This window comes from Alexandromys fortis, unplaced genomic scaffold (assembly GCF_014885135.2).
Source record: "Alexandromys fortis isolate MF-2015 unplaced genomic scaffold, M_Fortis_MF-2015_v1.1 scaffold_26, whole genome shotgun sequence".
Taxonomy (NCBI): Eukaryota; Metazoa; Chordata; class Mammalia; order Rodentia; family Cricetidae; genus Alexandromys; species Alexandromys fortis.
In genome coordinates, this window is record NW_026067894.1 from 13,218,516 (window position 1) to 13,240,951 (window position 22,436).

General features: G+C 50.5%; 1 protein-coding gene across 1 annotated transcript in view; it reads right to left on the bottom strand.

The window, feature by feature from the left end:
* Csmd2 (CUB and Sushi multiple domains 2) overlaps positions 1–22,436 on the bottom strand; it is a 549,310-nt gene that overhangs the window by 327,714 nt on the left and 199,160 nt on the right. The window contains exons 4-5 of the mRNA XM_050156211.1: positions 21,125–21,319; positions 10,037–10,244 (exon numbers count right to left, since the gene is read on the bottom strand). Of these exons, the coding sequence (XP_050012168.1) occupies positions 10,037–10,244; positions 21,125–21,319 (403 nt within the window). The remainder of the gene's footprint in view (positions 1–10,036; positions 10,245–21,124; positions 21,320–22,436) is intronic.

Below are 22,436 nucleotides of genomic sequence, written 5' to 3' on the forward strand. Positions count from 1 at the left end.
CTTTGTGCAGTCAACGATGAGCAGAGACGGGGCGATCTTGGTTTAGAGACGACGGTGCCATGTGGCTGGGGCAGTGCCCACCGAGTTAGTGGCTCTATAGTTTGATATTCAGTGGAGAGGTGGGCTAGGGGTCCAGCTTTGGACTTCAAAACAAACACATGTGACTGAAGCCTTGATAGCAAGTCAGCTCACCCAGAGAGGATGTGTTCTTGAACAGGGCAATAAGGCAGGAAAGGGGCCTTAAGGCAATCAAAGGAGAGACGATTGGAAGGAAGGCTTAGAGAGGACCAAGGAGGACCAGAAAGAGGGTGGTGGGGATATAGCTCTAAGGTAGACCATTGCTTAGCATTTACAAGGCCCCGGGGTTCAAATCCCAGTAATGCATTCGACATAAAACAAAGCCAAAAATTAGAAAGAGGGGCCTGAAGGCAGAGAAAGGAGAAAATACCCACTATAAAATACCCAATACTAAGTATTACAGAACATCTTCCAAGATGGCGTCTGAAATGCCTTTGGGAGTCAGTAGTGGGTTTTGTTGAGGGAACAGGTGTTCTCTGGTGATGATCTCCGAGTGAATAGGCTCAAGGAAGGCCGAGGTTTGAAGAGGGAAGTAGACGAGGGGAATAACAGGTACCAAAGTCTGGGAACACAGTGGAGACTATTCCTCAAGAAGCTTGGGTTAAGCTGGGTGTGGTAGCTCAGACCTTTAATCCCAGCACTTAAGAGCTTTGTGAACTAGAAGACAGTATAGCCTACTTACAAGGTCCAGGACAGCCAGGCCTAGACAGTGAGACGCTTTCTTAAAAAAACAGAAGCTTGGGTGGCAAGTGAACTGGACCCCAGAAGTCATACCTTCCATGGAGTCTCCCTGTTTGGACCAGTTTCACACCCTCCCTTTCCAAATGACCCAGGCTGCAGAGTTGAACCACTCCAATAGATGATCAAATGCCAGTTTTCTACGTGAATCCTACCGCCTCCATGACTCTGTGAGTGTCACACCCTAGGCACTAGTTGGAGAGAAGCTGAGATAAAATGAAATCTAGGGAGAGAGAGAGAAAGAGAGAGAGAGAGAGAGAGAGAGAGAGAGAGAGAGAGAGAGAGAGAGAGAGAGAGAGAGAGAANAGAGAGAGAGAGAGAGAGAGAGAGAGAGAGAGAGAGAGAGAGAGAGAGAGAGAGAGAGAGTCAATCAGTCAAGGATGTTCTGGGAACTGGAAAAGAGATTGCAGGAGTCACAGAGGGGAGAAGGGAGAAACTCTGGTGGAATACAGGCTAGACTAAGCCAAGGACGAGTGGAGTGGACATTTCTGGCCAAAAAAGGAAATGGAGACCTTGGACATTCCAAATGAATCAACACTGTTCCGGAAGACGGGACTTGCCAGAATGCGGGGCCTCCCAAGAAAGGCCCAGAACAATTCCTTCCATCTGTCTTAGCCGTGCCGCCAGGCACCTGGCAGCTCCTCGGGAGAGGTTGAGGACAGCATCTTGTTGTCTGTGCCCTTCACAGCCCTGGCACAGGCCTCCTAGCAGATGAAGTAGTTAGTACAAACCTGTTGCATGCCGTCAGAGCCATAGGGGGCAGGCCAGCTGCCCGACTTCGACTTCCCACGCACAGGACGACGAGCCCCAGCTTCAACAAAACCCCTGTGTCTATGGCAGACGGCACAGCACAGCCTTGAGCCCTGCTCCTCTGGGCTCAGCCTTTTGTGCTCTTTCTGAGAGCATGGTCTCACCTGCAGAAGGGAGGAGAGGAAGCCACACTGCTCCTCACCACAGAGCGTGGGAGCTGGGGCCTTGGCCCTGCAGACTGTGCATGCCAGTGGCCTGCTAGGGCACTAATCCTTTCCTATGGCTTGGCTGTGGAGCTTGTAATGCTATTTCCAACTCGAAGAGATGCATGAGACGAGATTTTAAAAGGCTAGTTATTTATGGCCTGGCTCCTGATGGATACAACAGATGCAATTTCATGGGTTCCATCAGAAGCGAACAGTTTCTTGGTACGGCTTAAAGCAGTGGCATGTAACAGGGAAGGAGAGGCAGTGGGGGCATCACACAGCTGGGGAAAGGAGCAGGGTCTTATGTCTCAGCCTCAGTTGCTCACCAGATTCCCCGAGTGAGGCAAATCACCCGAGGTTCTGGACCATCCCCCACTGCTTTCTGGACGTTTCTGCCAGCGTGGGACCTTGCTCCTGCCTAGTTTCTGATATTCAAGGAGGATAAAACCTTAGAAGGCACATTCTGGGCCTTGTATAAAGTTCAAAGGCAGCTAGGGCATGGTAGTGGCTCCTGAGGCTCCTCCCAGGGCCCAGCAGAAAGGTTTCAGCTTCCGCCCTCACCCCCCAGTGATGTCTCCCCTGATCCTCTTCTCTTATCATGGGCTCCTGGCTGCTCTTCTTCCCCCATTTTGCTCATTTCTGTTATGAGATTTCACGGGTGCTTGCTCTTCACCCCGCGATTGTTTTGGGATCATAAGTTCCACAGAAGCATAGGCCTCTATTGTCTTCTCCAGCACTGTGCTCCCAGGGCCGGACCCAATGCCAGACAAGGCACAGGCCTAAGAACTATGCAGAGATAGAAAAGCTGCAATGGGAGGAGACTAGTGAGAAAGCTGGGGTGGCCCATGCCAGTGAGGGTGAACATAAAGAGGAGCTGTTGACACTTCACGGAAATCTGACACCAAATTTGGCTGCGATGACTGCCGAGTTCATTGACCACCCTGGCAGGTCCTATCCCAAAGTCCTGTTATTAGAGCTATGAACAGCATGGAGCCTTATTTCCATCCTTGCGGTAGACTTGGCTTCCTTACAATGCCTGCTTTATTCTAGAATGGCCAGCATGTGTTACCTATCTCCTCTACCTTAGCCCCGCCTCTTCCCTGTGCACTCTGTTCAATATGTGTCCACCTTAGCCCCGCCCCTTCCTGTGTACTGTGTTCAGTAAGTGCCCACCTTAGCCCCTCCCCTTCCCTGTGCACTGTGTTCAGTATGTGTCCACCTTAGCCCTGCCCCTTCCCTGTGCACTCTGTTCAGTATGTGTCCACCTTAGCACCGCCTCTTCTTACCCTGTGCACTCTGTTCAGTATGTGGCCCCCACAGTCATTCATTCAGAGACATGGATAACCCTCAATTCCTCTCCTCCATTCATCATCCTTCCTGGGAGTCTTCAGGTCCCATGTAGCCATGCTAGCCTCCAATTCACCAGTATCTGAGGATGACCTTGAACTTCACGATCCTCCCACAGCTACCTCCTGAGGGCTGGGATTACAGAGACATGCATTCAGTTCATTTGAGACTAAAGATTGAGCCCAGGCTTCCTACGTGCTAGGCAAGTACTCTATCCACTGAGCTCTAACCCCAGCCCTATGGCTGAGATGTTTTTTCAGCCTACCTCAGAGTTGCAGCAGCCCAGGCAGGTCCTTCTCCAGCCCCAGTGCCTGCAAACAGGTTTGACAGCTGCCTTCTGGGACTTCAGGTTTGACTCCCCCATTAAAATTCAGAGTATTCTTGCTCCTGTGCTTAAGGCTTTCAGTAGCTTTGCACCACCGTGGAAGCCTCTCTGTGAGCACAGGGTAAGGTTCTGAGGTCACACTTCTGCTGGTATTTGGAGCTTCATGCATTGCCATCTCTTGCCCCACACCTAGCACCTGGCTTACAAGCCCCCAACACTGGGATCCTTCCATCCTGTTCCGGGCTGTTGGCAAAATCTTATTTATTCTTGGGCTCCATAAAAGCCATCCCTGGGGACACATCACTCAGTCTCAGATGCAATGTCCCCACTGTGTCCTGAAGTCTGACAACTTTTTTTGAAGGACAGTCTTTTTTCTTTTTTTAAACAATCTTACTTTACATACCAATCCCAGTTCCCTCTTTCTCCCACCCACCCACCTTCTCCCCACCCTACCCCCCCCATCCACTCCACAGAGAGAATGAGTCCTCCCACGGGGAGTCAACAAAGAGGACACTATTACTGTTCCAACTTTCTATCCCCTGGGGTTAGCATCCTTGGACTCCTCCCTACTCCACTCCCAGTAAGAGGTCTGCAGTCATGTGACATAACTCTGGCCAGTGAGAACAGCTCTGGTTTCAGAGCACTGAGGGGAGGGTATGTGATTGAGTACAGTTGTGTATTGTCTTTTGCACGTACCGTCAAGAAAGGTAGGGGTCACACAGACACCCCTCAAAACATGACAGCCTATCATGAATGTTCTTGGTTGGTCTTGTGGACAACTTACTTGACAGTAAGATCTGATTGCTGAAGACAGCTCATATTTGATTCCCAGAACACGAAGAGCTCAAGCTAGTGCTGACCTGGAAGCTTCATCCTTACTGGCTAGCATTCACAATGCTGGAAAGTGTTATGCATGCTACTGGGAAGAAAGATAATTACAGTCTTACCCAGCTGTGAACCCGGCAGGCTACAGTAATGACTGGCCTGTCAAGATAAATGCCCACCGGCAACAGAGGCACCAACGTTATGGAGGTAACCAAACACTTTCTGATTGGAGTTAAGGCCCATGCTACAAATCAAGGACTTATTCCTGGCACCATTAATGGAGCAAGAACCAGAGCCAGCTAGTCACAGGCCCTAGGGAAGAACCCAGCACTATCTTTCTGCTGAATGGACATGATATTAAACTGACTCCTAAAGACATATTGTATAAGCACAGATCAGAGCATCTCTCAACCCTCATCAGAGAAGCTTCTTGCAGTGGGTGGTGACTGACACAGAAATCCACACTGGTCCACGTGGAGAGAAGAGGAGATTGCAGAGCGCTCAGTCCTAAGTGGAACATCAATATCGCATCCCCTGACCCCAGGCTCAAGGGCCACTATGGAAGAGGGGGAAGGAATGATAAGAGCAGAGGCAGTGGTCGACTAAAGTACAACAGAGTTCGCTGGACACGGCAGGGGAGCTGCACACATGAACTGATAGCGACCGTCCGGCACAGAATCAAGCCACACGAAATCCTGTCATGGAGTGGGCTGTAGGTCAGGAAGTCCCACACCTAGCTGAGAAGTCAACTGATGCCCTGCTGGGAGAGGGGAGGCCCTATCTCTTTAGCAATGTGGCCCCTGAGAGGCTACCCTTGCTGCAACAGACAGTCCCATACTCATGTACGTACTGGCCACACTACATGGACTTCAGGTGTTAAGAGGAAAAAGAAGAAGAGAACACATGAAATTGGGAAGGGATGGGTGGTAGAGGAGATGGAAGAGAAACTGGAGTGGAGGTGGGGAGTGTCTTGACCCAAACACATCAAATGCATGTATGAAATTTTCAATAGATTAAAAAAAAACAGTAAGAAGAAAGAAAGGCACTATGTCCCCTTCCGACTAGGACAGCTAGTACAGGAGGGTGGCAGGGACCTGGTGGAAGGCATTTTGGCCTATTCATGGGGAAAACTCGCCTGAAAATGAAATGAATCCATAGGAGAGTGAAGCGGGGAAGGAGAATGGCATCGTTTGTTCGCCTTGATCCAGCGCCGATTGAAGCCCAACTCCTGGATTTTTAGTGACAGAAGCCAACACATTTACTTTTAGTGTAAGTCCGTTGGAAATGGGGATTCAGCTCTCAAACTGAAAGTTTCTTTTTTTTTTAGCCCCCGGGAGAACCTCTTTTATACGTCTTAGAAAAATACCCAACATATGATATTGTGAACCACCGAATAATATTCTCTTTCCGGTACTAGCCGTGAGTCCCAGGGTCCAGCACAGTGCGCGGGATTAGAGAAACCTTTGCGGCGTGAATAAATAACTCCCCAGGACCCCGACCTGTGCCTTTGTGTCCTCAGTTTCTAGGAAAGCCTGGTTCATAGAAGGGTCTCAATAAATGGTTATGGCAAATAAATAGGAGCGAGTAACAAAGCACACGAATAATGAAAACCAACTGTTGGCTGTGAATGAGCAAATAAGCAAATAGGTATTATAAGGAGACCCCCACAGACACAACGCCATGCGCCTTCTGACGCCGGCTGCTTTTACTGGTCCCTCATTGAAACACCTGGGAAAAAGTCACCAAGATCAAATGGCTCCATTATGCTTAAATTTCATGTGTTGAAAGCCCAACAATTAAAATGAGGTCTTCCAAAGGGAGAGAGAGTGTTGCCCCAAAGCATTGAAACCGACTGTCTTCGAAGTAGCCTAGAACGCCTGTGCCCCTGACTACACAAACAAAAGCAAGGAAAGGAAGGGGACTAATGTAAGGGGACTCTGAGGGTGAGAATGAAGTCTGTGGAGTTCTGGGTCCCTAGGGATGCCTTGCCCTTTGTCTCTCCGAGTAAAGACCTGCAGTGGTCCCCAGACCTGGAGGACTGCACCAGGGAGGAGACCGGCAGCAGTGCCCATGTTTAATCCTCTCTGCATGGTCTATAGCATGAACCCCATTTTCAAGTGTGAAAACAGAGGCTCAAAGGGGTCATTTACTATTCCGGGATTATATAGCTACTTAAGACTAAGCATATCTGACCCCAGGCTTGTCCTCCCCTCATCTAGATGGCCTGATGGAGCTTGAGACTTAACCCTAGAGGGGCTGAACTGGGAGGATGGACCACAGAACAGAGGAAGGGAGTAGAGGGGTGGGTCCAGAGGTCTCTCTCGGCTTTCCCTGCAACCATTACCCCATCAGTGGAGAGGCAGTCTTCGTAGCCAACTGGCAAGTAACTTCTCATCTCAGTCTGACCCAAAGTCCTCCAGAGACCCAGGCCCCACATATTAACAGAGTTTCTTACATCCCCAAGCCCAGCCCTTTGATAGTATCATGGTCTCCTAAAGATAGCAATGCTGAGAACATTTTCATTTAACGTGACGGAAAGGTGTGGGATTCATTGAGAGTCAGAGGTCAAGTCCACCTACCCGGTAACAGCAGAGCATGCAGAGAGGCCCCTCCTCTGTCAGCCAAAGAACATCTGGGGTGCGTGTGTGTATATATGCACACTGAGTAAGGGCACCTACTCAGTGGTATATATGTGGCGTTGATATGGACAGGTATGCCTGGGTACTGTGGCAGCTCTTGCATGTCAGGAGTAGCACAGACTGTGCTGGAATTACTCAAGCACAAGCCTTTGCTCATGGTCAATCCTCTGCTCCCACACAATGAATGAAGGGCAAGCGGGTCTAAGTCCTAGGACTCTCCAAACATGGTGGGACAATCTTAGGGCTCACAGTAGTAGCAGCCTTTCCCACAACAGGCCCTTATTCTAGAAGGCCAGTGTAAACCAGAAAGAGCAAGTCCACCAAGACGTTGCATGCTGACGAGTTCTGAGGATGGGCTACCCTGCTGTTTATCTGCAGCCTCCTCCCCACTACCCGTCTTTCATCACATCACCGTGAGGTCACCTAGTGACTGTTACCTGCCTCACTTTTGGCTGCTGGTTTCCTGTTTTCTGCCCTCCTGTGCTTAGAGGTAGCAGGCTCACTTCAAAAATCGCCTCACTTGGCAAAGCAGAAGATTGCAGTCCATTTCTGCACCAGTCCTGAGCACCCCAATGAACGGAGACCTTCAGGAAAACCCCAGTGTTTTTCTCACTCAGCAGAGGGAAGGATGGAAACTGAGTCAGGCACATTGGACGTCCCCTCTCCTCTGAATCCATGGCAACCTGCTGCCGGGGAAGGGGGTGGTAGGTGAGCTATATCACAGAACTCTCGTCTCCTCTGCAGCTAAATGACGCCCGTTCTGTTTCTTCTAACAGGACACAGAGTTCAAGAGCACAGCCTGGAATCTCATCCATGCTCACAAAGTAGTCTACCCAAACAGCTTTCTGCAAGCATCCGGGGAGGAGAGGGGCAGGGGAGGAAGTTTCTTCTCCCCACACTCCCATCCTGAACCCCAAGCTTATTTTACCCGAGATTGCCAGGTTCATACAAAGTCTAACAAAAGATGCATCCCACCTGGCACCTCTAACACTAGCCCTCTCGATAACTAGAATTTAATCTTATGACAAAGAGTTGGGAACGACCTCCCCAGTGACCTCTGTGTAATGTCTTCCCCCACTGGGAGACTTAAAGGAATAGACAGACTCTTTGAGATCTGTTTCAGGGCACGAATTTGGGTAATGTGTAAACTCACAGCTGGTGGCAGAAGCCACAGGAGATCATTTGGTCTACAGATGACCAACAGGCCTGGGGTTGGAAGAGAGGGGGCAGGTAAGGACCTCATTCTTACATCTTTATAGGAGCTGGAACAACAGACCTAATTAAAAAATAATAATAATAACCATGCCACAGTCTTAGCAGTGAGAGAAAGACACTGTAGCTAGCTAGCAAGCCACACAGCTATGGGATGCCATGATGGAAAGCTTGCTATAGCTACCTGAGAAGACAGGTTTTAAGTGGGGTTAACCTGGGCTACAACCCCAGCACTATGTGACATCAAGCAAGTAGCAGAACCCCTTTAGTCCTTATTTTTCTCTTTTATCAAGGTAGGGAAATTATGCAACTTACTTTATAGGGATCTTATGAACATGCAATGAAATTATAGCTATAAGGGACTCAGAACTGGCATGGCACCTACGGGTAAAAATGCCCGAGAAAATGCTCAATAATTGCCACTTTCATCATATTCTATTTTGGAGGACTCTGTAATGATGCAAGGAAAATTTTCATGATTCCATGCTAAGTTAAAAATACATGAGTAAAGAGATTCAGATACCATTTTATAATATTAAAATATAGAAATAGCCGGCTAGAGGGGGAAAGGGGCCAAAGGGGCACACATCATAGTGTTAATCAGTGCCCCCCACTTCTCTCTGTCTTTTCATATTTTCTCCAAGGAGCACAAAGATTGCATTTGCTGGAAGAATGAAGGTTTTAAAAATGAGGCTGGGGTTCCATGGTCTGCAGGCTGTGCAGCTCAGGGGAACTCCGGCTATTCCTCCCGCCCCCCCCCACACACTGCTCAGAGCTACACTGACAGACTACCCTACCTCCCAAGTGGACTTAACACGCAACTGCCAAGGTGGGCTTCTTTGCCCAACAGAGCGCATGCTCCTCAAAGGACTGCATCTGACTCTGGAGGGCCTTTCACCGCCGTGATAAAGGGCACGCAGGAAGCATACAAACATAGCCTTCCAGTCTTCCTTTCCTTCCAAGTTTCCTCTTCCTGCCTGACTACCAACCAATAACTACAGCACTCACGTCCTTAGACATTTTTCCCACTGGTTCTCAAGCCCTGACTTCCTGCTTCTTCTGGAATATTCAGCAATGCCCTTCTGCCCCTGTCCTATGTTCTGAGCCATCTCTGCCACAGAATCCACAACGATGCCCATTCTAGTCTGCCCTCATCTGGAAACATTTCGGCTGGATTCTGACGTGCCACAGATGCCTCCGGACATCCTCATCCTGATAACAGACTCACAGTGTGACTCTAAGGTCACACATTTATGTGTCACACAATCGAACAGAGTAAGACTGGTCACACAACAGGCAGCCAGAGTCTCCCCTAAGCCATTCTTAGCCTGCCTGGGCACTTACAGTCTGAGCTGGGGGACACCGACCAAGGATGGATGTCAAGCTCCTATCCTCTGATGCCCTCCCTCCTCCCTGACCTGCCGACATCTGGGAGTATCGGGGATATTCACGAAGAAGAGTAGCCCTCTGGAACAGTTGGCAAGAGGGAGGCCAAGATCCTTCATTACTCCCCCACATCTCAAGGCCCCAGCAGTGCTTGGGAAAGCAATGGCCCCTGAAGGTGGCTGTGTTACCCAGAATTGCAACAAGATTCCACACAGTGCTACCAAGGCTCAAGTCATGAGACCAAGACATTTTTAGCTTTAATTCAGGTTTCTTAACCAAGTCCCTTCCTTAAACTCTTTAGCAAGGACACACTTTGAATCAGATATGAAAATCCCTGTAAAAAAAAAAAAATGCAGCTCCACTTCGAAATCACGCAGTGATTTCTCATTATGATGAGATGCAAAGACTCCAGGGTTCAAAACAAGCCAGTGGGGGCAGGGAGAGGATGGAAAGGACACCTTGGGCAGTCCAGTCCTCCCCAGCTGCAGAGGCCACAAAGGAAGGATGGGGGGGGATGATAGGGAACTCACCAGAGAGAGGAGCCTTCGGTCCCCGTGACCTCTAGGAAGTCATAACCATCCTCTAGCTGGAAGTCAATAAAGACCAGGGCGATGGTGTCCCCGAGCTCAGCCAGAATGGTCCACGTGCAGTCGGCATTGTTATGATACTCGGCGGGAAAGTGGGGGCTGGAGATGATGCCACTCTGCCCCCGCAGGGTTCCTCCACAGGCGTCGTCCGCTACGGAGAGAGACACAAGGCTCTTATGAGTGGCAGGGTCTCTGGGCTCTGGTTTCATCCACTGAGGCAGAGAAGAACTTGGCTTGTGGCTGACTGTGTGAGCCACTGTCACAGGTCTGGTCTCCTAAGAGCCAGCTCGCTCTCTCAGGATATAAATAAATAGCGAAACGTGGTACTTAAATGAGTCAACTCGGGAAGGAGAAACAGAAGAGGCCTCATGAGAGCCGGGTTTTGCAGGATAAATAGGAGTTCCCTTGACAGAGAGTAGGTGTGGAAGAGTGGTTCTTGGAGGAGGGAACCAAATGGCCTCACCTGGATGGTCCCAGGGGAGGGACATCTGAAGGAAGGGACATTCACCCATCTTTGAGAGGGGAATAAGAGAAGGAGAAAAGGGATCAGGAAGGAGGGGGTGTGGAGAAGCAAGTGGATCAGGGTGAACCATAAGCACTGGGTGCAAGAGCCAGGAGCCGGAGTGGGAGGGATGGACGGTCAACTAGAGAAGCCGCTAAGTCTTGCTGAAGGGTTTGGACTCTGCTTGGCAGATGGAAGGATCTCAGCAGGGAGTCAGGGGCCAGACCCAGAGGAGAAAGACACCCTTGGTGCTCAGGGAGGTACCCGGCTGGTGCTGTGGAGCAGAGGAGCCTGGGTAGAGGAGACCAAAAGGGAAGGAGGAGAGATGGAGAAAGGAAGAAAGAGTCAGGAGGAAGGGCTCAGGTGGTAACGGAGCCTGGCCAGAGCAGCTGGTGTTCCAGTCAAGAGGCACAGGGCTTGCAGGAAATCTTGGCCTAGGCCTGGTGTCCAGTTGTTTGGCCAGGGTGTCCAGGGGATAGGAGGAGGCTGGCCTGGGGCTGAGGGCTTCAGAGCCCTATGTCTACTTCCCCTGTACACTGTGTTCTCCTCAGTTCACCAAACTTGGCCTCTGTGCAGCCTGTCCTAGACCTGGGTCTGCAGGGGTTGGCCTGCTCCTGCCTGCTGACTAAATGACATCTCCCATGTCCAGGCACACACCTGGAGGTCACCTCAGCCATGGCTCCTCCCCCACATCGCAGCCTGATCTCCCATCCCCTGTCATCATGGCGGGACTAGATGGGCCCAGGAGTGCGAGTCTGATCCTATGTTCTCGCTCTGCAAAAGCCACCCCTAAGCCACTGACACTCAAGATCAGGGAAAGCCCCCCTCCCCCTAAGGCAGCACAAGCTCCCTCTTGGATCCTTTTACCAAAGTTCACCTATCTCTCTTTCTGGGATCTTCTCTCTCTACTCAGTCGCTTCTTAAGCTTTTCAGTCTTTGTCTAAGTGGCACTTCCTCAAGGATCTTTCCAGAAACAAGCCCTATCCCCATCACACACACCGTACGCTTTCCTATCATTACTTCCCACACTTCTTTGGTCAATGATGTTATCGCTTAATTCATATCTAGAGGTCAGACTCCACAAAGGTAGAGACCCTCTGCTCTGTGCCCAGCACCCAGCACATTTCCTGGCATGAGACAGGCATTCAACGAGTATCTGGTGAACCAAGAGGCTATTCAAGAAACTGAAGATCAGAACGGTTAAGTTACATTGTCAAGACCACACAGTAAGTGGTTAGGTCAGGGTTCTAGCTCAGTCTCAATACCGGGACGGCAGTCTCCTCTACACTAAAGACCCTTCCATTTTGACAGTGGCTTGCTAGGTCCTTGGAAGACTTTCAAACGTCCCAGCATCAGTCAGGGACTCGTGGACCATCCTGAAAGCAGGAACCAGGTCTCGAAGAACCCTTAGACCAGAGCCACCTGCGCACTCAAAGAATTTGTTATCCTTCCTCCGCCCTGGGCTCCTCTGACCCGCCGGCTCTGGAACCATCCCGTTGTGATTGAAGATTGCTGTAAAAGCTGTTTGGAGATTTTCCCCGCACTTTCAACAAGACATCGTATTTCACAGTTACAACTTTGGAGTCGTAAAATACGACCTTCAGCTGATGCCCAGGCCTTAAAATATTCATCTACGCTTTCTCCTCTGGCAGTGGGCCTCCTGTGCCGCCATCAAGTCATGCATCCCGGGTGCAGGTGCGCCATGTTGTTATTTGCCTTCCCAAGCTTATGACTTTATTTATGACTGGCTTTAGCTTCTCCTGAAGTCTCTCCAATTAACTATAATTTCAGAAAGCCATCCCTCTGTCCCTTCTGCCCCTGGAAGCCATAGGCTGCTCAGTGACTCACAGTGCAGGAAAGAATGAGAAGAACAAGGAAGAAGGATGCGAGGCCTCCCTCTTGAGCGCCCTGGGGTGTCTGGGAGCCATAGAGCCCTGGCCTAAGAGTCACAGCTTTAAGGATCTTTCTAGAATCAGACCTTCCCCATCATATGCTTTCAAATATCCCTGTAACTAATCATGCAGATTCTGTCCATCTCCTCCCGCTTGGGGCCCTTGGCCTCAAAGGAATGACAGCGCTACACACTTTGGAGTGAGGTCACTATCCTGAAAACCCACAGTGAATCAGAAGCAGCCAGGCTAAGACTCCCTGAAAGCACAGGCCCAAGGCAGGCACATAGGGAGAGTCAGCAACCCAAAACTTCTCGTGGCTTGAAGCACTCGCACACACACACACACACACACACACACACACACACACACATACACACACTCCTTTCCCAACCATGCTCTTATGCTCTTAGAAACCTGGGGACACCGCCCCATCCCCCTCCCCAAACTAAGATGCATGGGGACTGTCTCCTAACAAAGCAGTTGGCCAGTCTCACCTGAAATTAGGGGTAGGGTGAAGATCTAGTCTGAACTGACTTTGGGTACCTTTGCAGTAAGGCGTCCCGTGTCCTCGGAATGGATCTTCAGGGAAAAACCCTATTTGCCATCCTGTGTCCATACATGAGTGGGCATGCACACAATTAAAGCCAGATGCATCATGGGAAAAGGAATGCACAGTGAGCTAAGGCTCACATAGCCCTAGTCTGTCATTCAAAACAAACAAACAAAAAGACCACTTATTCCATGCCCTCTTCCTCCTGGACCCACAGTTTTGGGTACTAACCAGAGGCTCATGAGAATAGTGCCATTAGCCACCAGATTCTTTCCACTGACAGTGTTGCCTCATCTGGGCCTCCCGAGGGGAGAGCGACATTCAGCTCATCCTTGTTGGTGTAGTTTCACAAAATAATCTTCAAAAGGCTTATGTTGAACTCGGCCCCAAGGAGGAGAGCCTGTCACTAAGAGGTGACAGGATTCTAAGGGCCCTGCCTTCCTCCATGGATTGACCCATTAATGGGTTTATAATTTGATGGAAACTTCTGGAGGTGGGGCACAGTTGAAGGAAATAGGTTGCTGGGGGTGTGTCCTTTGAGGCCATCTGTTGACCTGTGAACCCATCTTCTCTTAGCGCTTCCTGGACGTCTGCCGTGAACAGCCTCCTCCACACATTGCCACTGCCATGTTCTGCCTCCCCGGGAGCCCAAGGCAAGGGAGCCGGCTGACCCTTAGCCCTGAGCTAATGAAACCACAAGCCGAGACAAATCCTTTCCCCTTTTTAGTATTTTCTCTCATGGATTCGTCACAGCCGTGGAAATGTGATCAGTACAGGCTGGAACAGGGAGTTCTTCTTTGTGGAGTGTCCCTCATGGGCTAGGCTGTGCACTGGAAACCCCCACGCCACTTAGGAAGTCTGCTGTGTCACCCCTGTGATGGTTAGTGTCAACTGTCAACTTGACAGAAACCGGAATCACCTGGGAGATGGGGCCTGTGGTGGGCTTCTCTTGACTTTGTCCATTGATGTGTGAAGACTGCCCACTGTAGGCGGCTCCATTCCCTGGCTGGGATCCTGGACTGTGTTAGAGGAGACAGGGGATTAAGCACCCTCCTTCTTCTCTCTTTTCCTAATAGTGGATGCAATGTGGCCCAGCTGCTTCCTAGCACCTGAGACCTTGACTTCCCTGTTGTGACGGACCTCAGGCCCTTGAACTCAGGCCAGAAGAAATACTTTCTCCTGCCAGCTGTTTTGATCTGAGTGTCCTGTCATAGCCCTTAACAAGAAACTTCGGCAACCTCCGTGTTTCGGATGAGGAAATGGAGGCTGAGTTTAAAACAGCCCCGTAGGTAGAACTACCTATGCCGGAGCCAGAATTTGAACCCAGGACCCCCTGGCTTCAGAGCTGCCCCCGCCCACACCTGTTTCTCTGCCTCACGAGCCTGGCTGAGCCATGCCTGATCCAGCTGTGCTCAGGCAGATACACTAGGCTTCCTGGCACTCCCCTCCCTAACACGCAGAGGGTCCAGCTCTCAAGCCCTGCACAGGCAAGGGGAAGGAGCTTCACCATCAATGTGTTACTGTGACTAAGTCTTCTGCTAGGGTCACTAGATGGCCAACACCCTTGCCCATGGCGGGCAGTGGCGGTCAAGACCATAGGCAGCGAGCACAGCCGTGGGCTGTCTCGGTGTCACTACCTCCTCCTATCCCACAAGCGGAGCCACCCACCTGTCTCTCCAGGTCTTGGCCCCTTCATTCCCAGCAGGGGCTGGCACCGCCATGGCCTCTTTAGGCTTCTGTAAGGATTAAATCAGACAAAGCCGGGCCGGCATGTCAATCAACGCTGGCCAGCAGTGTCTGCGGCAGAGAGCCGCAGCAAGTAGCTGGAACGAAGCCCTCTGCCGGAAGCGTCTATGAGCAGAATCTCCGTTCAGTTTGAACTTCTCAGTGCCATTATTCCCAATGACTGCTGGGAAAATGGGCACAGGGAGACTGAGGGATGAGCCCAAAGCCTCGTAGCAAATTGACACAAATGACAAGGCGCAGACCCGGAAGAAGGAATGTGACTGCAGACCCCACACCGTGACTTGCCCTGCTCCAGGTCGACTGTAAGAGCTGCAGCTGCACGGTTCAGGCTCAGTTACTCCCGGGGCCACACTGTAATTTACCCCAGCTGCAAACTGTTCGATTTGATTGACAGTCACAGCAGGCCCCATGGATGGTACCTGGGGTCCCTACTATCCGTACTACTATCTGGGACATCTGACTCCTCCCCGTCGGTCCTTGCTGCATAGTCGTGGCTAGCGCAGGACACCTTTGGCTGCAGATAGATCATCCCCATATCGCTGGCTCACAAGCACCCTCAAATTTTACCTTAAGGAATCTAATTCTTGAGCTTCTGGAGGGCACAGACCCCTGCCCCTGTCCTGGTCACCCTCGATTTGACCATCATCATTCCTATCTGGCCAGCACTTTAGAGAGAGCTTTCTGTTCACTCTCAAATCTTTGCTTATTAGCAAGGCCTATGAGTTATACTCTAAACTGAGACCCAGATCCTATATGTCTTCTACCTGGGTCTATTGTATCAGCCCCAGTGAGCTACAGGTAGCTACAGGTTCCTGCAGCAGCTACCTGCTAATTGTCTCCCCTACGTCCCCTGCCCAAATACAATGCCTCTCCTTCTTGTATCCAGACGGAATGCGTGTGCATGCGTATGAGCCTGTGTGTGTATGTTTGTGTAAACATGTGTGTGTTCTAGTGTGTGTAGGCTCATGTAGAGGCCATAGGTCAAAGTTGGAGTCTTCCTCAATTTTATTTATTTTTATTTTTTGATACAGGGTCTTTCAATGAACCTGGAGCTTATCAATTTACTAAATGGTTGGTAGTGAGACCCCGGGATCCCTCTGTCTCTGCCTTCTCAGCTCTGGGATTAAAGGTACGAGCTGCCTGGCCCAGCTTTCACATGGGTGCTGGGATCAAAGTAGAGTCCTCATGCTTCCCCAGGACTCAGTTCACCACTGAGTCATCTTCCTACCCCCAGCCCTGGAGAAGAAGTAAGTTGAATTGAGCCTGCTTGTCACGTAAAGCCCCCACCCCACCATGGCTGCCTTCTGAATTTTGACCTCAACTCCACCTCCTCACCCTGCTTCTCACAATGCTGCCCTCCCCACCCCCATGTTGCCCCAGAAGTCTGTTTTCTGTTCCTTTAACAGGCTCTTCTCTAGGTCTGTCACTATACTTGCTGCCCCTTTTGTTGGAAAGTTCTTCCCCAGTCTGTACTTAACAGGCTCCCTCTTGTCATTCAGGACTCGGTTTACCTGCCACATCCCGAGAGCCCTCTCCTTGAAGCATCCCTAAAAGGTCCAGCTTCATCCATCTAAAGGGGCTTTCCTAGCTCTCATCCCCGTCTGAGCTTACCTGATGGAGGGCCATTTTCCGTTTTCTGACTACCAGGATGTAAACGCTGTGAGCTCACAGGCTTTGAGTTTGCTTCAGTCATGGCGGTAGCTTTCTGTATCTAGACCAATACCTCCCACAATAAGCAGTTAACTAATGATGCCTAGATGGCCCACAATAGGCAGGTGATGAATGATATCTCGTTGGTACACAATATGTAGACGCTTAACAGAAAGTTGTCAGATCACTGAGGGAATGAGTGGAGATTAGGGATTAGCCCTGTAAGGCTCTTGCTAACATAGCAACTTCAGGACTCAGAGAGGTTAGCTGCCTTCTAGTGACCACACAGCTCTAGCTTGCTGTTGCTACGACCCATCTGACTCCAAGCACTGGTGCATTTTACGGTCTGCAGGGACTGACCCCTTGGGCCTAGAAATGCCTACTGCAGCTTGGAGCTTGTTGTCCAAACTGCTGACTGAATGCCCGTCCCCTGGAGGTCTGGTGGCAGTGGGCAGTGCTTGTCCCGACTCTTCAAGTCAAAGCCCAGTCACCTGCTTCTTGTCCCCTGAGCATCTGAAACCCTCCCCCCACTTCCTAGAGCTGTCTTTGATCCTGTTCCGATGCTCCTCCAAGTCAGAGGCCGGCTGCTGTAACACACATGGTCTTCCTCGCTAGGGATCAAAGAGCTTCCACCACGCTTGTGTCTCTTAGGGACCTCTGCTTTTGTGACGGTGCCTAGAGTGGCAGATCAAGGGACATCATAGGCCTGGCCTTCTGCTCTCTGCTAGCTGGACAGAACTCAGATGGGCCAGGAGCCTCAGAAGGAGGGATCCTTGGAAGTCAGCTTTAAGATGGCTGTGCCTGGAACCCCAGCTGCTCCATAGCCCATGTCGGCCTGTGCTCTGACTTGCACCCTGACCCCAATCCTCATTTCAGTGGACAGATCGGGCTTTTAAGTCTGCTTGGGGAGCTTTGGCTGTGTGTCCCACAGAGAGCTCCCTCTTCGGTTGCATGCATTCTGGACACTAGTGCTAAACAAGGCTCACCCAGGCTGCTGCAAATTCAGGAAATACTTGCAGACAGCTTTCCATTGGGGAGACTAATCTCATGAGATCAGCCCTGGAGAGTCCTGTGTGGGAGGCTCCTTCCTGAGCATAAACCAGCATGCTGGTCTAGCTGTGGTACCTGGCCTGATCTGGGCAATCGGTGAGCACTTTTGCTCCAGGGAGACTTGACCTCCTGAGAAGAACAGCCTAAAAAAATCATTGTCAGATGAGCACTTATGTCCTGAAGATGCATCAATAAAGGCAGAACTCTTGGGGTAAGAGGGAGGCCCAGGATTCTGAGATGAGGAAGCAACCCCATCTCAGCCCCATGCATAGCCAGAAGCCTCTGCCCTGAGATGTTCTTCTAGGTATAGACAGAGACATTTTCCCTGTGGCTCACGTGGGAGCCTCTTCAGAGGAGACTGAATAGTGGGAGACAAGTTGGTCTGGGGTTCTTTCTAGAAAGGTCTTGTGCTCCATGTTAAAAACACAGACGTTGTCAAAGTCAGTGGTAAAGAGCTCCTGGGGTGAGCAATGGGGCTCGGTCAGACCTGTGACGTCCATGGCGGGAGAGGAGGGACGGGAGAGCTTGTAGGTGGGGCAGGTAGGTGGCGGTCTACAAAGGGACACCTGCAGTTGTGAGGGGCCATAGCAGATGACCAAGTGTGAAGCTTCAGGAGTGGGAGGAGACCAGGGGAGTCCTAGATGTGCCACACTCATGGACTACAGACAGGGCGTGGCTGCTGTCAGCGGCATCAGCTGGCACCCACTGCTCCCATGCCAGATATACTGACATTGGATAGTGGTGGCCTAATCAGACCTGGCTCTCATCAGTACTGCTGCTACTGGGGTTTGCAAGGAGACAATTTAGCAGCCAGCTCTAGTTTCTGAGAGAGAGAGAGAGAGAGAGAGAGAGAGAGAGAGAGAGAGAGAGAGAGAGAAAGAGATAGATTTGGTTTTTAAAAGGCCACTCTATGCCTTAGGAGAGAGGGGAGTATTAGAGAATGTAAAATCAGGAGGGGAACCAGGGCTTTTGTGCTTACAGAGTGGATAGAAGTCCTGAACCAAGGCCATGTTACAGGGAGCCTCCAGGCAGAAAGGGTTGGAGAAAGAAGAGACGGCCGACATCTTGTGTCTTTTAGGAGAAGCATCGCCACCAAGTAAGAGCAGGGAGAAGTATCAGGGAGACCAGGCCATAGGCCTCAGGATCAGTCACATGTTTGTGGTAACTCATTTGCTGTGCAGGGATGGAAGGTCCCAGCATCTTCAGTGATGATGGTTTTGGTCCTGCAGATGCCTCTGGGTCTCTGCTCACTGAGATTTAGAGGGTGTGGGTTTATGGAGATAGGAGAGTCCAGAAAAATGTGCCAAGTTCCCATCCTACTTGCCAGAGCAGAAGCAGGGCTGGGAATTAGGTGAGAGGGAAGGTGAGGAAGAATTCCAGAAGGCGTAGGCAAATATGAGCTCTGTATACAAGACTTGGATTACATGTGTTTTAGTTTCTGTCGTGAACCAAAGGGTGTAACATCTGTAGAGCTTAAGAAAGCACTGTGCTTCCTGGATTACAGCTGAGATTTGTAATTCCATTAACTCCTCCATTTCCTGTTCTAGTACTATGTCACAATTCTGACACATCCCTGAGAATGTGAGTATGTGAAGGGTGACATCCCCAGGGTCAAGTATGGGTAGAAGCCATACAAAACAGGCCAAATGCACATGGGATCAGGCCACGTAGGGCCACACACCTGTGTCAGACCCAATCAACTTGGTCTTTCCTGCTATGCTCCTAAAAAGATGGAGATCCTGGGTAAGAAGATGGGGGCAGCTGCGCTAGTCCCATGGGCTCTGTCAGGAAAGGCCAAGACCACTGAGGCCAGTTCTCTTGGAGGAATAAGCAAGCATGAGGCAGTGGCAACCAGGGTTGACTGGTGGCTTGCCTCTTGGAAGACAGACTCCAGCAGGCGAGGGTGCTGGGATCAATTGATGATGTCTTGTCACATAAGTGGGGAGAAGGGAACAGGTATGTGTGCCAGGTAATTTTCATCCCTGCCTCTGAGAATAAACTGTGCAGACGGAGGGAGGCGAGAGCGACTTGGCCCTGGGGCTAGTCTTTCGAGAGGAGAGATTCATCAGAGAGGAGACTCCAACTTGAAGCAGGAGAGCTACCTGCAGATACGTCTTAACTGCCAGCAGAGCTCCCACACAAGCATCTGTGGGTTCTGGCTCTATGATATTTGAAGACGAGGGTTTAGAAAGAAAAGAGTAGCCAGGCATGCAAAAGACCATCGGAAAGGCAGGCAGTCTCAGGGCCAGAACAATTCCCATTTGACTGGGGCAAGATGGTGTGGGAACAGTGTACAGGACTAGCCTGCAGTGGACCAGGGGTCAGGATGGGTTGCAAACCTGGCAGCAATTTCAGGAGCTAAGCTTGGGGCAGTAGGAGGGGAGAGCACAGACACTGTGGGTGATGCCACTCCTGGGCAGGTGGTCCTGGGTGGTGTAAGAAACAAGCCTTTCTCTTTCTCTGCAGTGTAAGCTGCGGAGAGAAAGCCAATAAGCAGCATTCCTCCAGGGCCTCTGCTCAGTCTGTGCCTTGAGTTCCTGCTTTGGCTTCCTCTGGTGATGGACTGTAAACTGTAAGCCAAATAAGCACTTTCTTCTCCAAGTTGCTTTGGGTCATAGTGTTTTATCACAGCAATAGAAAGCAAGTTAAGATATACATTCTTTTAAAGAACTAAGAAAACATCACCTACAGGCATAATGCCAACCCAGGCACAAGCTTTAAGATAGAAACAGACCAATATACAATGGAAGATGATGAGAAGGTGTGACAGTTGATTTTGATTGGCAGCATGACAAGCTTTCAAACCACCTAGAAGACACACCTCTGGCCAAGATAGAGGGTGATGCACACACACCATGATGGAAGGCGGTGCACACACACCATGATGGAAGGCAAGGCTCTCACACCATGGTTGAAATGCGTGGATTTTGTTTTGTTTCCCCTTTTCTTTCTCTGTATTTTCCAAGCTCTTAAGAAAGATCGTGTATTACTTATTATCAAATAGGAATGATTGACACTTATTTGGCTGGAGTGGGGAGGAACAATAAAGAATAGTAGGATGACTGATGTCTTGGTTTGCTGGGGACTAGGTGGGCTTCCTAGTACATGAAGCTTTCAGAACTAAAAACAGGATATCCTAGGTAAATGGGGATATTGGTCACTTGAGTTGTGAAAAATGTTAATTTGGAGGGTAGTGAGACACTGGAAGGAGAAATTTTTTTGAATTGGGAGAAAAGTTGAACTTCTAAGTGAAAAAGGAAGAGCACCAGCCCCAGGTCAGTAGACATCTTCGGGGAGTGCTCCATGGATGAGGGATTAATGGTGATGGTGTCTAACATGACAGAAGTAGACACTTCCTCTGAGATAGGACCAGTGTGCCAGGCACAATGGTACAGTGAATTTCTTACTGTGGGAGCAACCTGGGGAGTGTAAATCCAAGGACTAGGAAGTCAGGTGGGGCTGAGGAGCCTGGGGGAGCACCTGGGGGAGCATTTCAATGTTCCTGGACTTGAGATTCCCACAAAAGAAAAACCATTCCTCACTGGGTGAACTGTAACTCCATCCAGAGACAGATCCCACAAGAACTTGGGTCTCCCCTCCCAGCCTCCACAAGCTCCCACAGGCCCTCTTTAGTGACCTACCTCTGCAGGAAGGCAGAGGAAAGTCCCACGTGGCGCTGTTCTCGGAACTGGCGTGGCAGGTGAGCACCGCGTGACCCTCCAGAAAGAAGCCAGGGTTGCAGCTGTAGCGGACTTTGTCACCCAGGTTGAAGGTGGAGCCTTGCTGGACACCGTTGGGCAGCCTCCCTGGGTTCCCACAAGTGTGGCTCGGGAGAACTGTGAGGAGAGAAAGACGAGACTGGTGAGCTGTGCTTAGCCTTACACTCCTTAGACCCTAGCAACTCCCCTTGGGCCAGGGCAGCTGTCTGGATCTCAAGTCTTCTCTGGATACGACCTGCCATTACTGACCGGCTCTCCTCTCTTAGCTGCCGATCATTGAAGAACAAGTTACGTCTTGAGTCACAGGTTAAGTCACAGGTTGAGGATTTCTCTTCGAACCCCCAAATGTTCTGTTTGTCCATGTGCGGCACTGGATGTGAGTTACATCCATCCTCATTACTAAAGAAGAGGGCTCCCCCCTCCCGGGAAGGGGCACACTAACATCTTGGCATAGCTGCCTTGATTCAGAACCTACACAAGAGTCAAAGAGTAGGGCTCTTGCTCAGCATTCTTTTAAGTCTGGTGTCCCTTCCTTTGTGACTGCCACCCTACCAATGGCAGAGCTTTCTGTGGTAGAACAGTGACAGGGAGTTAAAGATGCAGGTTAACACTGGGCCAAGCACAGAGGAGGGGAGACGGACTTGAATTCTTGTGTCCTCAGGAAAGCTGGGAGCAGGCTTACAGTATGCAGCTGGAGCCAGAGCAATCACAGCACCTGCGCGTGTCCTGTCATTATTCGGAGCGAATGGCCTTGAGGAGGGCGCAAGAGCATCCTGACCTGTCACTCTTACCGGGAGGAAGCAGCACTTCTAGGCCTGTGTGTCTTCTATTTTCCCCTGACCCACAGGCCACTGCTCCCCCTGCCCTGTCCCAGCACTGCAGCACAGAGCAGTGACCAGGAACATCAGCCTGCTGAACAGGATCGCTGTTCAGTTTTTCTCCATGAAGCTTCGCCCTCCCCTTGCCACCAATAGTTTAGGAAGCCACCACTGAGAAGCCTGTCACAGACTGATGGAAAGAACGCAGACTCCAGAAGCTCAGTGGAGCCCTGGTGAAATCCCTGAACTGTTCTGTGACTCAGTTTCCCCACTGGTTAAGTGGACATTGCAACAGCACCTTCCTGAAAGGGTCATGGCAACTATTCACTTGAGCTCAGGAACTCAAAGGACTCAGAACAAAGCCTGGCACACACATTAAGTACAAATCAAGTAAATCCACCATTCAGCCCCTTGGG